The sequence below is a fragment of the Lepisma saccharinum genome, chromosome 14, assembly GCF_977018435.1.
Source record: "Lepisma saccharinum chromosome 14, izLepSacc3.1, whole genome shotgun sequence".
Lineage (NCBI taxonomy): Eukaryota > Metazoa > Arthropoda > Insecta > Zygentoma > Lepismatidae > Lepisma > Lepisma saccharinum.
Genome location: NC_139242.1, coordinates 57,924,203 through 57,940,874, shown reverse-complemented (window position 1 = coordinate 57,940,874; position 16,672 = coordinate 57,924,203). Strand labels below are relative to the sequence as shown.

Below are 16,672 nucleotides of genomic sequence, written 5' to 3'. Positions count from 1 at the left end.
ACCTCGATTTTTCTTTCTCCCCTCAAGTTCGAGTTATCAAGGTTCCACTGTATAAAAATTAGTAACAACTTTTCTGCCAGCATTTGAAGGTTAATCTGGATTATTCAACTCCGTCGATCAAGAAAACTGGGTTAAAGTTTAATCCAGAGTGAAGTTCATTATCAATTTTATCGGGCACATGTACGTAGATAAAATAGGCTGTTAAGTAAACGATCCTCGATAAGGTGCTCGAAATGACGCTACACATTAACAAAGTAGATCGGTTTAGAGATAAATAAATTTTTGATAATCAAATTACCTTATCAGATGTCCTGACAGATGCACAATCTTGCGATAGCATAGATCGAAATCGAGCGGGTTTAGTTGTGCGCTTAAGGTCACGAGCTCATAATCGGAAGGTTGCAGGTTCAAGTCCTGGGTTCGATCAAGCTGGCGTACAGATGTTTTGTGGGCTTCCTCTGGTCATTTCAAGTGAATGCTGGGATAGTACCTTAACGAAAGCCTCATGAATTCTTCCACTTCATCTCCCTATTGCTGCTATACCCTGTTCCAACTATCTCTGGAGCAAGGCCGCGCATAGCGTCTAAGAAGGGAGGAAATCTAGTGGCCAGAGCGAAGCAGTACACGCTGCTGGGAAGGCTGGTAATAACTGCAGTCGCTTTTCCCCCTTCACGCAATTCCGTTTCTCTCACGTTTTCATTGGTGGAGCCGTCTCGCGTCACTACCTGCGCAGAGACTTGTTTTCGTTCGCCTGCTCCACAGATACCTGAGACAGGGTATAGCCTAATGACTTCGTAATTCTATATATTTTTATTGCTGGGTGTCTTTTTATCTTGTTTAAGCCAGGCTTTAATACGGGGGAGGAGGGTACAGGTTAACAAGGGGAGAACTTGTTTAAAATATACCTTTCTTCAGAAGTTTTGCAGTGTAAAACGAAGATAAATTCTGTCTGAACGCATATAAAATACTCTTCGTTTCATTTCATTTCTTTATTTGTCCATCACAGGACCGAAGTCACACTTATTGATTGATTGATTGATTTGCTTTATTTTACTTCGCTTTTTGTGCCATTTTGGTTAATTTGCGAAGATGCGGATGAGTGATGATATGATGAAATTGATGAATGGACAAACATCCATGCCCAGGCCGGGATTCGAACCCGGGACCTTCGTTTCCCGGTGGAGGCACTAAGTGGTTCGGATCGCACTTTAAACTGTAGGTACAGTCCCGATTACCCTTACTGTGCATAAAGTGGACTTAAAACACCAATTCAATCAATCGAACCCGGGACCCCTGGCGTCGTAGCGCACAATAATGTTAATACAAAACACAGAACAAGGAACTCTCTTGACGACCTTGTAATCAAGCGTCTCGGATTCGATCCCAGGTGGAAGCACACTACACAGTGATTCGGATCTCACTCTAAACTGTGGGCCTTGTCACGATTAGCCTATCAGAGCATAAATAGAACTTAAAATAACTTTTGGGGCGCTCCTATCCCTTTTCAATCTCAAATCTGTAAAACTACACATATAAGAAATATTTGTACTTGTAATCCAAACCTGGGGCTGGAAGAGTGGATAATTGAAGATTGTTATTGCTCTTGTGGTTTATTTTTTTGTGTAATTAATGTTCTGAGGCGAAACGAAAGTCTTGTAACCTAAATATTTAAAGTTGTTTTTCACGTAGATAGAACGAAAAGAAAGGAAATCGATTTCAGGATTCTTCGAGAAAGAGCTTGGTCTGGGTTGTCGTAGAGGGGCATAAAAACTTGAAATAAAAGCCGAATTGATAAGTTTGGCTGGTCGATAAACTGAACAGGACATTCTTCAACGGAGAGATAGGAGAAGCAATCAAGCCAAGGCACCAAATAAATCTATGAATTCCTGTAAAGTGATATGTTCGGGACGATGAACGAAGGAATAGAGTTAAAATAATTTCTCGGGTTATTGTATACACAAGTGGCGAAGGGTGGTCTGAAGAAAGTAAACGGTGCTTGAATACAATGCATATACTTACTAGTAGAATTGCGATGGGCCATAAGAGTGACATCACCACAGTAACCTTGTTTTCCTAAAGATAGAAGAGTGCCGGATTCGCCAAAAGATTAGGCCTATATCACACTGACAAAAGGAAGCTACATGTATCTCCTAAGGGTCATATACTGAGCTTCAAAGTTTCCGGTGACGTCATTGATACATGACGACTTACAACAGGCCAGGGCAACTCGTCTTAATTGTGGAAGAACGCTCTCATGTGCACGCGTGGAACTTGGAGCAAGCAAGAGGCAGCGAAGCGAAAAGCTTGCGGTTCACAGAGTGCTCGACATCTTGCACAACCACAAGTGTACACAAGTTGCCAAAGCCTGACCTACAGCATCCCGTGCAGGACTAAAATAATTTAGAACGATTATTATAATTTATTTCAATAACAATGTGTTTATAATAAGCAAGTTTCGAACTTAATGGTCGTGTTAGCAGCGCCTTACTACCCCACTATCCTTTTATACAATGGACAGTGATACTTTATTTCATACAACAAAAGTGTTTTCAAGTACCTTCTGGGGACTGGGACAGCTAATCGTGCGATCCGAACCAGTAAGTATCGATTTTTATGTACGTTTAACAGCTTAACTACTAGATAACTTTTTTCTGCTGTTTCCCCCCTAGTCATTTAAGACCACGGATACTTCACCTCTTTTTTCCATCCCTCTATCACTTCCACGACACAATTATATCAAAAGTTAAGGCTGGATGAATTTTATTATGAATTCGGAAAGCTCTGTGAAAAAAAAATCACATCCAATCGCTTCATCGAGGAAGACAAAAGGTAATAAATAGCTTTTATTGAGAAACATTTTAAGTAGATAGATAGATATATTAGCCATTTGAGATCAGTCCTGGAATAAAGGGTAAAGTAAAGAAGAAGTAAAGTGCTCCCCTGTGCATAGCACCACGCCATGAAGGCGTATAGGGGGTGTGGGGGTAACGCCCCACACTTTCTTGATCCGGTCGTGAGTGGGGGTGATGTGATCAGCATCACGCCCCTGGCCGCCTTTACCCCCCAGGGTTTCCCCCAGGTACCCATGTCATTCGACGCTGGGTGGGCGCCAACGTTAGAAAAGTTCCCGGATTTGAACCGGCCGGAGATCGAACCCGGGACGTTTAGCATGGTAGTCAGACGCGTTACCGACTGAGCCACCGCAGCTCAATAGAAAAATTAATTTTAAGGTGTACAACTATTGCAATTTTTTTCTTATCTTAATTATTTCACGTACAAGAGTAAATCAGTAGTAAATCTTGGAAATGCATACACAAATGTGATACTTTATTTTATTCCCTCGAAACGATAGACAATGTCAGTGAGGTTGGGGGTAATGTGATGAAATGGCTGAAGCACCGAACCAGGGACCCTGGCAGTCGTATGGTGCTGTGATAACCATCCCACCACGGAGGTCGGCTGCACTTTTATTGTGTATTGATCTATGCCGCACACGTACCTAGAGGCTGTAGATAGTATCAAATAAAGAATAACGCGGTTAATTAGATTGGCGACTTAACCACCAGGCTACCAACGAGACACACGTGTCATTGCCACTTGGCAGGTTTTTCTGTACGGTGGAAGAGATCCGCTTGTTTTACAATTTTGCTATCTAGGGTCACTACAAAAATTCGTTCCAGGTTAGGAGGTTATCTAAAATCTTCACCGTATCATTCTGTTGCAACAAAATGCGACGAAAGAGTAAAGGACAGAAGTTTGGAAAGTTTCCGAAAGAGTAATTACGAAAGTAAACAACGCACGTTGGCTCCTCTTGATTGATTGTTTACTTCGCCTTTTCTGCCACTTTTGGCTAATTTGCGAAGATGGGGATGAGTGATAATATGATGAAATTTATGAATGGGCAATCTCAAACATAGATGCCCAGTCCGGGATTCGAAACCGGGACCCCTGTCGTCGTAGCTCGATGCACTAACCACTCCGCCACGGAGGTGGCTGTTGGCTCCTGTAGGCACCAAGACACGCTTCAGTCTCTTCTCGGTACTGTTTAGAACAACGAGAACGAGATCACCTTCGAGACTTGTCGAATCGAAGTAATTCTCTGTATAATTGGTAGACCGAGACTTACTGTCAGAGGGGTATCGTTGGAGGCTGTATTTGGAAATTTGGCAAAATAACAAAATTGCGCGTTGGGACTTGTTCAGACAAGCAACTAGGCGTCGCCAGAAATTATTTTTTATTATTAAAACTTAATAACTATAATATTATTTATAAACTAATAATAACTGTAAATACTATAGGATATATTATAAGATTATAAGATATTACATCTAAAACAATAAAATAATTAACTCTCAATTCACACTATAAATAAAAAAAAAAGAAACAACCCAAAATAAGTGAAATTAAAGGTCGAACAGACCATCAAATTTGAAATTCTACACCCAAATAATATCTTAATCCAACATCGAGGTCGCAACCCCTCCTGTCGATATGATATCTCAAGAAAGATTACGCTGTTATCCCTAAAGTAACTTATTCTTTTAATCCCTAACAATGGATCCAAACAACAAAAAATATAATAATAAAAATAACCGCTTCCAACTTTTTCATTTTTCTAATAAATTTGTGGCAATAAGGTAGGGATATGTCCCTTCTGATTCATTTGACTTGAAAGTTGGATTTGTGTCTATTTTACGTGTAGCCTTTCTAGGTTTTTTTTACCTGAAAGCGCGTGATTCCGGGTTTGATTCTCGCGATGACCAGGATTTGATTGCCTGTGCTCATTCAGTATCGTCTAGAAAGCCAGATACTGTCCTTCAAAGGGCCCTTGCGGGGTGTAAGGGGTGAACCTTCCAGTGGATACGCAAATGTAAACCTCTCTTCCACATAGTACACTCTGGACTGCAGTCTTACAGGCTAACGAGGTTCTGGCGCCTGCAGCCAGGATAATCCTCCGTAAGGCTTGTGTCGTCCATATGTGTTTCTGATTGTCCCATGATCCATCTCATCTTATCACCCCCATCGTCGCGGTTAGCCTAGTGGCAGAAAAGCGATATAAAATAAACGAAATCAATCATCAAAGGTCCCTTGCGCCACCAGATGTAAGAGCCCAGGTTGATGAACTCCGGTGCTCGATTCACAATCTTCTACAGAAGGTTCTGGGTTAGCTCAGCCTGATGTTCGTTTGTTTGTCCCTTCATCAATTTCTTGTAACCCGAAGATTATGGATTCGAGATCAGGCTTGGGTATGTGCGTTTGAAATTTCATCTAATAATCTTTCATGCTCGACACCACAATTAAACTAGAAGCAAAGCGACAAACGTTCGATCAAAGAACGTTGATAAACCCAATTAGGAATATAAGCATTAAATTCTTTTGTCACGTTTCACCCTGCATTTGTACACGCTTCGTACGAGTTCGTCATACTTATCAGCCGAGTTTCTGACCTTTACTCAGTTGGACAGCGATTACTTTCCTTTGTTATATAGACCAACGTCAATATAAATTGCCCGTTTTTCCTTTGTCCTGCTTTGTCATTCTCACGATTGTACTTATCAATCAACCTCTGTTTATCAGTTCCACAGGTGTTCGAAGGGAACGGCACGGTTACCTTGGCAGCAACAGCCAAAAAAGAAACAGCTTTGTGATGTTTGTTTCACCTACAGACGAATCTGATCTCGTTTCGGTATCATCTCTAATGTAAGCACTCATCGTCTGAAGTACCGGGAACAGACGAGATTTGGCACAAAATCGTTTCGTTTAGTGAACGAGGGTCTGTATCGTTTTCGGTCTCATTCCCGAGTTGTACATTTCTCTCGTTCTCCAATTATAAATCACTGACTTGTGCTTCAGTTCAAAATTTTTATCTCGTTCTCTAGTTGGAAATTTCGTTCTCGTTCTCCAGTTGGCAATTTTGTTCTCGTTCTCCAGTTGGAAATTTTTGTCTCGTTCACCAATTGGAAATTTCGGTCTCGTTCTGCGGGTGGAAATTTGTTCCTCGTTCTCCAGATGGAAATTTCTTCCTCGTTCTCCAGGTGGAAATTTCTTCCTCGTTCTCCAGGTGGAAATTTCTTCCTCGTTCTCCAGGTGGAAATTTCTTCCTCGTTCTCCAGGTGGAAATTTCTTCCTCGTTCTCCAGATGGAAATTTCTTCCTCGTTCTCCAGATGGAAATTTCTTCCTCGTTCTCCAGATGAAAATGTCTTCCTCGTTCTCCAGATGGAAATTTCTTCCTCGTTCTCCAGGTGGAAATTTCTTCCTCGTTCTCCAGATGGAAATTTCTTCCTCGTTCTCCAGATGGAAATTTCTGTCTCGTTCTGCAGATGGAAATTTCTTCCTCGTTCTATAGATGGAAATTTCTTCCTCGTTCTCCAGATGGAAATTTCTTCCTCGTTCTCCAGATGGAAATTTCTTCCTCGTTCTCCAGATGGAAATTTCTTCCTCGTTCTCCAGATGGAAATTTCTTCCTCGTTCTCCAGGTGGAAATTTCTTCCTCGTTTTCCAGGTGGAAATTTCTGTCTCGTTCTCCAGATGGAATTCGTCCTCGTTCTCCAGATGGAAATTTACTTTTCATTCCCCAGTTGGAAATTTTTGTCTTGTTTTCCAGATGAAAATTTCTTCCTCGTTCTCCAGATGGAAATTTCTGTCTCGTTCTCCAGATGGAAATTTCTTCCTCGTTCTCCAGATGGAAATTAAAACATTAATTTTAACATTAACTTACTTCCGCCGTCAAAATCAATAAATCACATCACCTAGCAACCAACACTCAAATATCTTAAGGTTAGTCAATAACCATTGCAAGAGACTACAAATTTGCGTCAAACAAATTATGACGTCATAGAATAACCCAAGTATTTCGTTTCGGTTTTACATTAACACATTAAACATTGAATTTATAAATTATGTGGGCGCTTAACAAATGTTCTAGAGTTTACTGTTTCGCAAAAATAGGGGTGCTGAGCTGAAATAGATTGTTATTGTTGTATGTCGTTTTCATAATTTCTGCCATTAATACAGTAAACTGAACGATCAGATATGAGAAGTAAAGCAAATAAACAAAGGAAACAAAAACATATTATCAAGGGGTCTCAGGTTCGATTTCATTTGGAGGCATGTTTCGCAGTGGTTCAGATCCAAATTGAACCTGTAGGTCCAGTTCCGATTAGCCTAACATGAGCATAAAGTGGACATAAGTCAAACTTTAGAAAATATTTTCGATCCTGTTTAGAAAATATTATCGATTCTGTTTAACAAAAGGCAGACCATTTGAGTCTCAAAATTGAGCGCCTATCACCCTCCCCATGGATCCGTGCCTGGTTGCCACTTAATCCGAAGAATCTGTACATTGAAGTATATCCACAGTATGGAATGGAGGAAAAAGAGACCGTACTGTTGATCTTCATTCATTCACAAAATGTTTTAACGACACCCATGACTGGATGCAATGTTGTGATGTAACTATTGAAAACCACAAATGCTGCTCTCAGGTAGAACATTAAGGTTCATACTGGCAATATGTGGGCTGACACCTTCCATCATCGTGGTAGCAAAAGAATCTGGTGATCTTGCTACTCAGCCTCGCTCCAACAGTTTAATATTACGGTCAAAATTATTTACAGATTAATTTACTGATACTCTTTAAATAGTTGCTTCAGCCCAAGTGAACCATTGTGGAAGTTTTTACAAGAGCTCTGCATTCATTGTGGTTAGGCTTTTCTTAGGAATTCTATTATTGTGGCATATTTTAGAAAGACCTGGCATCAGTAGTATAATGAATATTTCACCATTCAGTGTAACATCAATTGTACAATATGTCCATTTACAGTGTGCAAGTTTCTGATAGTGTGGCACAATTCGTAACATGTACATGTTTTCTTTTTCAGGATAGCCGTAAAGCTTCCAAGATGTTCATAACGGAAGTGACACAGTCGATGATTGAGCTTCACATTCCAGAAATCACATTCGTCCTTATGCTGCTTCTGCTTCCATTTCTCTACGATGCCAGCAAAACATTCCGGTACCACAGCAGGTTCCTCTTCTACTACATCACAGTGTCCATCACAGCCATTGGCTGCATCCCGTTATTCGCTCTCAACCCAATGAATGTGAAGAACTGCATGTAAGTACCCTTTTACTGTTTTAATTCTTTAGAATTGTTTTATATCCCATGTGTGTTCCTAGAGCATGATGCATACACACTCAACAAAGGTTTGCAGGGATCTTAAAATACATGCATGCTTACAAAAACACACAACACCATGTTGCACGAAAGATCACCCACCATTAGATTTTCATGTATTCTTTGATGTTTCTTCTTTCAGTATCACTCTCTTGATGTAAGGATTGCATCCTATCCTAGAGCTGGTTCCTGTTTATTTTCTTCTGCCCTTTAAATGTAATGCCTTTTAGTAAATATGTATGGGTGAGTTTCATTGATGGCATCAAAATACATATTATGGGATGGGGCCATCATGATTGTGAGCTTCTAGGTAAATAAATGTGTCCTAACAGTTGGGCTGAAAAGTTCGTAGGCTAACATAGTAAAAAATATTTTTTTGACAAAATTCGATTTTATTATTCAATATAGTTGCCTTCGAGGGCGATACAACGATTATAGCGGTCATACAATTTTTCGATGCCATTTTTATAGTACGATTTCTCTTTAGCCTCAAAATAGGCCTCAGTTTCGGTGATTACCTCTTCATCAGTGCTAAATTTCTTTCCAGCGAGCATTCTTTTAAGGTCTGCAAACAGAAAAAAGTCACTGGGGGCCAGATCTGGAGAATATGGTGGATGGGGAAGCAATTTTATTACAGTTGAATATCGCTAAACATTGCTCCGAATCATCAAAACGGTTGCTTTTGATCGATTGTGAGCACGCGCGGCACCCATTTTGCACACAGCTTTCGCATGTTCAAATATTCATGCACAATATGTCCAACACGTTCCTTTGATATTTTTAAAGTCTCAGTTATCTCGATCAACTTCACTTTACGATCATTTAAAATTATTTTGTGGACTTTTTTGATGTTTTCGTCGGTAACAGCCTCTTTGGGGCGTCCACTGCATGCATCGTCTTTGATGCTCATTTTGCCTCGTTTAAATTTAGCAAACCACTTCTCAACGGTTGATTTTCCTGGTGCAGAGTCCGAATAATGTTTATCAAGCCAAGCCTTGGCTTCAACAGTATATTTTTTCGCCAAAAAGCAATGCTTTATTAACACACGAAATTCTTTTTTATCCATTTTTTCACAATAGCAAAAGCTGCTTCACTCACAATGCTATATCTCACGAACTAATTATCCGGCAGCTGTGAAATTTATACACGTATCTTTTGAAGGTTAGTACTAAGTAAAAATCACATGGATTTAATTCTAGTAACACCACCTATGAGTCAGCCTATGAACTTTTCAGCCCAACTGTTACATTGGAGCAGGGAACTTCAAACACAATGACTTCTGCTTGTCATTGAATTCTCTGAAAATGGATACATATACACTTTTTTCTGTATACAACAGTTATCAAAATTGGATATCAACCTGTAAAATGTCCAGAGTCACCTCACCTACTGGGGTGACTGGACAACTGGGGGGGGGGGGGCACTCTAGACAGTGTTCTAAATACTCCACTGAAATAACGATCTAGTTCAGGAATGAGATGCATATATTCTTAATACATTAATTTCTCTGCCACAAGTTGTGAAAAAAAAAATAACAAAAATGAAAATATTTCACTGCTCATCTGAAACATATAGTCTAATTAATACCCTTGTTCAAGCATCTTATGATAAATGCACATAAACTGCTTCTTTCCATGTGTTTGCTCTACCAGCATTGGCCCTCATCAGTAGCGGCAGTTGGGTGCAAAAACTGGGTGGAGAGAGGCAAGAACAGTTTACTTTTCCTTGGTAGACAAGGCTTAACTTGAAGAGACCATAGAGTGAGGTCAAACATTTGGGGGGGAGCAACTGCCCACCCTAATCACCACCACTGGCCCTCACACATAGATTGACAGAATTAAAGTACAAGACTTCCGGTGTAAATGTAATGGCCGCCAAGAATCAGCAGAGAATGTCCAGGAGACCTGTGTTTCTGAAAGTGCTGAAGCTACCTCATAAATGTTGCTTCGTTCACATAGCCACTTTCTGTGAAATCAATCTTGGATCCAGAAGGTAGACAGTCTCTAATTCAGGACATTGTCCCATTAGCATCCTTTACAATTTTCTTACATGTGTCACCCCACGTTTTGTGTCCAGAGCTTTACATCGAAACACAATTAAACATATTTAACCTGCCAGATGGTTCCGAAATGCACTCCACGTGAGTGCACATCTTGCCTACAAGGCCGCATGCCAGGTATCCCACTGTCATGAATTTTCTTCTAAAACACTGTTATACCTTACCTACTGCATACGTAATACTATAGTATATGCATTTATCGGCATGCACAAATTCACTTCTCTGTCTTTTGAATCCTCGTGTTTTTTACAACCACCACCTACAAAGGTGCAAAATGCTGTCAGACGTCCAGGATACTTCAACAACTACTCTGAACTACGGTACATTTTGGAAATCAGTGTGTTTACTCACTAAATAGATTCTTTTACAGTAAAAAAAAAAGTATAAAAACTTACATGAGTGAGTATAATGGTTGCAGAAGAAGCTACGCTCCGCTTCTTCAGGTCTCTTTTCAGTACATAATGTACTTCGTCATATATGTAAAAAATCCAGGATTAGGTAAAAGAGGGTGTTTGGATATGGAATTTAAAATTACATGAAGATAAAAATGCCATGAGGCTAAGAGATAATTCTAAAAGAACGGTGCGCCCATATTACCATACAGAATGAATGACTACTGTAGCGTACAAATGCTACATCCCCTCCAAGGAGAACTCCACAGATTCCGACGCAGCGCGAGTCACTTCCGGCGTGACATGGAATTTAATAGACTCTTCACTATTTTTTCCCCACCGTTTAAACAAGTGAATCCAGGCCTCATTCAAGTTACCATCATCCCTATTTAGTTTTTTCCCCCTATCCACTCAAATATTTGCAGCCTCGTGAACGTTCATATCAGGTTGTTTATGAACTCTTTTTACAACTTCTCTTTTTCTAACCTTATGATTTAATTCTAAAACATGTTCAGAAAGCCGGGTCTTCGGAGATTGTTCCCTAATATCCTTGTCATGCTCGTCCCAATGAGTTCCCATGCTTCTTCCAGTTTGTCCAATATATGCTTTATTACAAGAGCAAGTTATCTTATACACGCCCTTCTCATCTCTGACTTCTTTTCGCCCCTTTCCATCCTTTTTGTATTCAGTAAAGTATTCCTCTATATTTCGGGGAGCTCTCATTCCCCCTTTTAACCTGAAGTCTTTTAGAATCTTATCAAATTTCTCGGACACCCCTTTTACATATGGGATGCCGACGTATTTGTATTCTATTTCCCCTACGGTATAATGGCATGCGTGTTTCAGGATCCCGACTGGATTACAAAATGTTACTTCTGTTCAGAGTCCCCCCACCTGTCTCTACGTAATTTATACATGTCTAGTAACAATCTAATGTGCACATGATGCACATTATCATACAATAACAATATAGTTGAAGTAAACCACTGTAGGCTTCTTTTGTTATGTGTCTGAGCATGCATTTACGTGTGTTTATGTGTGTAATTCCAGCATGTATAAATATATATACTGTGTTACATTTGTATCCCATTTTCACCCTACCCCCATATTGGCATGATGCTATTACATTTATCAATAACTTATGAACTACAATAAAATAAAATTTGGTGAAAATTTTTAACAAAAAAAAAATTGGGAATATATGGGTTAACATTGTACTTTACAATTTAACATTTAACCCTCTGTTCCAGGTACATTTCCACAGTACTGAAGCAGATTTCAAAACTTTTGGGTATCCGATGGGAGCTTCGCGGTGGGGAGATCTTGGCAGAAGATAAAGGGTTTGTGATCATCGCCAATCATCAGTCATCTTTGGACATTCTGGGTAACTGTTGTTTTAGTGAACAGTGAAATTATTTCTATCAAAAATTCAATTCTTTACTAATCATTTTGCTAAGAAGCACATCAAAAAATTGTTGAAAATCTGAGGACAACTTTACTGAGGTGCACCTTTGTCGATTGGACAAAATTGATGGTTGTGAATTTCTCTTTTAATTGTGCACATTAAAGTTTCTAACTTGATCTTAATGAACTTATTCCCGTTTGGGTGTCACACATAAACATAAGTTTAGAAATAAAGGTAACACAAAGGAAGCAATTTACTTTAGTTGTAGATCGTTCCCATTAAGTAGAATTCTAAGTATGGTTCATCTTGCTGTTGTTTTTGCCCACTACTTTAACATTCTTGCTTTTTATTAACCATACTTGATTATACTAATTTTCTCTACTTGCATGTAGTAACGTGGCCATCCCCAGAAATTTTTGTAGCGGGTGGAAGGTCAGGCCATTGATAAAAGTTGACATTGTAGAAAGAATAACAATAATTATAATCATCATGGTTATGATTATTATTATACAATAATAACTACTATAAACTAATAAAAATGAACGAATTTCATGCCAAATTAACAATATTTTTTTCTCAGGGGAAGCGTATCATTATGTTAGGCATGTACTTATGTCATTTACTACTCAAGCTTTCACCACATCATGTGGCTTCTTGAGGAGTTAGTGGAAGAATAGCAAAAGTTTAAAACATGCATAAGGTAAGTTGGGTGAAGAGAGATTAAAATTTGAAAATATAAAGGCAGTACAGAGTGCTCTCTCACTATCACTGGTGACTGCCTGAGAAGTATTAGGAAGAAAGTGACAGGAGACTCAGTATTTCTTTTATCTTCTAATTTTAATCTCTCTTAACCCAACTTACCTTTTACATGTTTTAAAGCAGGGGATTCCAACTGGCGGCCCCCGTTGCCTCTTTCTGCAGCCCGCGAAGCCAGTTTGCAAAATACATTAATTTTATGTATTTTTATTAAAATACGTTTTTTTTTTACTGAAGGAACGGATGCTCTGTGAAGAAAGACAATATCACAGGTAGAATTGATTTTGTAGTCAATAATGATAATCAGAAGAATCTAAAGTGACGTAACTTTCTCTTCACACCATGCATTCCATCCCTTCGCTATGCGGAATGAACTCTCCCGCTTCCGCGAAGGCTTCACTCTTTGTGTTTAGAAACAAACTGCGGAGTGGCGCTATAGAGATCTGTTTTACTACGCATGAAGTACGAAGAGATTTCCAGTGTTCCAACTTGGATTGTACTGTGACTGATTGTTAAAGTTTGTGCAAATATCGAAATGAGCAATATCTCCAAAAAACGTAAGATTGAAAATTAAAATAGCTTCTCTCCAACTTGAATTGCGTGATTTGCAAGGCGATGTGTTCCTTCAAACTAGGCAAGAAAAGGGGCCAGAGTTTTTCAAATACCTTTCAAAAGAACGCTTTCCAAACCTTCGTAGTTTTGGGCAAAGAATGACATCGATGTTCGGCAGCACATACACATGTCAAGTGTTTTTTCTTCAATGAAGTTCATCAAGAACCGCTACAGAAGCAGACTGGCAGATTCTTCACTGCTTCAGCTTCTGAGACTTTCAAATACAGAAATTCAAATACAACTTTAATAAAAGAAGCAGATCGGGTTCAATTTTCACATTGGACACTTACTATGAAGGATTCTTATTTGTATGGTGTGTCTTTAATTTCTTTCAATTCATCAATAAGTATTGGGTTTTTGTGAAATAAATTGTAATTATACAATTTTGATTTGTAATTCCATTGTTTTATTGTCTCATTTTAGAAATTTAGGTCATGCGAAAGTACCTACTACATTTTCAGTTCAGTACTTACAATTTTTGTAATTTTTAATCCCCCCCAAAAAAAATGCGGCCCGCCTATCAACTGCTGGATATAATTTTGGCCCTCGGAACTTTTTGAAGTTGGAAACCACTGTTTTCAACTATTATTCTTATCCTAACACCTTGAGTAACTGAAAAGTAAGTAAATTGGGTTCAAATTTCAATGTTACTTTAAATTTGCTAAAGAAACGCACAAAAGAATGGAAAAGTGAAAACTTTAATATTGGAATGAAAAGAACACATGTTCCGGTTAACAATGGAAGATGATGTCAGACAAGTGACCCCCTCTGGAATTGCGGCAAAAGTTTTAATGACATTTGCACTTAAACGCATGTCTATTGCTGCGGTAGCAGCGATAATGTTGTCTTTAAGGTCCTGTATTGTTTGTGGTGGGTTGTTGGCATACACTTGTTGTTTCAAATAACCCCACAGAAAAAATCTAGGGGTGTCAGATCACATGATCTAGGCGGCCAGTTGATGTCCCCCCCAGCTGGAAATTTTTCCAATTGGTTCCAATAGCAATATGAGTTTTTAGACACTCTATCGGAACCGATTGGTCAATTGTAATGAATTGGTTTCTATTGGAAGGTATTTTATTGTTTTCAATATATTGCTCATTAAAATTCTTATCTATACAACAGTAAATGCAAAAGAGAAATCATATAAAACAACGAAAATAAATCTCTGGTAAAGCATGTGGAATTTGTAACTTAGAAAAACTTTCACATAAAAAACTTTTTCAAACATATGAACACGTTTTTAACTCTGCAGCTTCATTGTGATTAACACACTTATAGAAAATCGAAAAATATGCTGCTTCAGTCATAAATTGACATGTTGTTCTTCCTTTATGCATGCGAAAACAGCAACAAATTAGGTTAAACAAAGAATCTGACCCACAACACTTGAAGAAGTGATAAACAAACAAAACACTGTCGAGGTTGACTTAGTTGATCAAAAGATTGCTCATGTTTCCAATTGCATTATATAGACATAAGAATAACCAAGGAAATTTCATATTGCAAAAACATATGAACATTTATTCCAACTACTAGGTCGAGTTGGTTCTGAAGAAAGAGTTCTTGTTAGGTATTTATTAAGATAAATCTGACTTCAGTAGTATGCATTAGAATTCAGAACAAATTCAGTTCAAGTGTGCTGTTTTTCCAAAGAACTCCTAAATTGCAGGAAATGTGGTGTCAAGAATCAAAGTACCTATGCTTTGAGTCAATAAATGAATTGATAACATATTGATTCTGCAATATATACAAACAATTGGAAATTGTCTTGATTTTCCAATTGGTTTCAGTTGAGATTCCGATTGAAACCAATACATTCCAATAGAATCCGATTCATTCCAATTGAAACCGATAGAATCCGATTCATTCCAATTGAAACCAATTGAAATTTAAATTGGAACCAATAGAAAATTCCAGCTGCGTGAAATTATGCACCCCCCCCCCCCAAATTTTCACGCAAAAGATCAATTGTTGCTGTCACAGTGTGACAAGTTGGAACCACATGGTGGCAACATCCATGGCTTTCAATGCATTCCACAAAAAGTGTGTAATCATCGCTCGATATCGAGTTCCATTGACAGTAGCACCATCTTAAAAAAAATATGGACTAATCACACCCTCTGCCCACAACCCACACCACACTGTTACCTTTTGTGGATGCATTGGTTTCTGGAATACTCCTCGTGGATTTTCTGTACCCCATATCTGGCAGTTTTGTTTGTTCACATATCCACCAGATGGAAATGGGCTTCGTCAGTGAGGATGATTTTGTTGAAAAATTCACCAGTGTCCTCTTTTTGCCCTAGGGCCCAATCCATGAATTCATGACATAGTGTGTGATCATTTGATTTCAACTCTTGGGTTAACTGTATTATGTACGCCATTAAATGCAAATCTTTGTGTAAAATGTTGAATAAGGTGGGTTTTTTAATGTCCAATTGCTGTGAAGGGCAACGAATTGATGTGTTTGGGTCCTCTTGAACACTTGCACTCATGGCTGCGATATTTTCCTGGGAGCGACCACGACGATGGTGTACTGGACTAACTTCATCTCTCACTGAACCACTTTCTTCAAACTTGGCACAGATTTTCTTGATTTGCATGCTTGACGTACAACTTTGTCTTCCATATTTGGTACGGAATTTACGACCAACTTCTGCACAGTTTTCCCACATTTGTTATACTGTTTCACTATGAAGACACGTTGTTCAATGGTGTAGCATTGTATTTTCACTCACCACAAGGTCCCTCCTTCCCAACTCTCACAACTTCTTGCTGCTTCTCCTGCAAAAAAGAGAAATACAGGTACAATTAAAAGTAACATTGAAATTTGAACACCCTTTACATGCCAAAACCGGACTTCAATTATTCTATAATTATTCTATTTTGTTATTAACTTTTACACACTTCATTCAAGAAAAAGCTTTAAAGCTTAGGGGAAAATTTTAGTCATAAAGTTCATGTTGTGTGACCTCTCGCATAAAACTAATTTATTGAATGTTGAATAACTGTGAAACCATTTATTCTTTGGATTTAATAGTAGAATATGAAAAAATAACCAGGTTCCTGTATTTTACTCAATTTTTCAAATCTAACACAGTTTTTACTTTGGCTATTATGTTCATATACTAATTGAATTTTATTTCTATTTCTGTTACTAACTATAAAAATAACAAGGTTTCTGCTTTTTTATAACTTGAAGTGAGCAATGCCAAATTCCAAGGGAGGGTGAAGGAAGAGTTCAAGAAACAGAAACAATTCATGGAAACAA

General features: G+C 38.5%; 1 protein-coding gene across 4 annotated transcripts in view; it reads left to right on the top strand.

The window, feature by feature from the left end:
- Positions 1 to 16,672, top strand: part of LOC145998920 (1-acyl-sn-glycerol-3-phosphate acyltransferase alpha-like) — an 85,003-nt gene that overhangs the window by 49,518 nt on the left and 18,813 nt on the right. For all 4 annotated transcript variants that reach the window (XM_083135694.1, XM_083135692.1, XM_083135696.1 and 1 more), the window contains 2 exons: positions 7,882 to 8,117; positions 11,879 to 12,012. In XM_083135694.1, coding sequence (XP_082991820.1) covers positions 7,903 to 8,117; positions 11,879 to 12,012 — 349 coding nt within the window. In that variant the 5' untranslated portion in view covers positions 7,882 to 7,902. The remainder of the gene's footprint in view (positions 1 to 7,881; positions 8,118 to 11,878; positions 12,013 to 16,672) is intronic.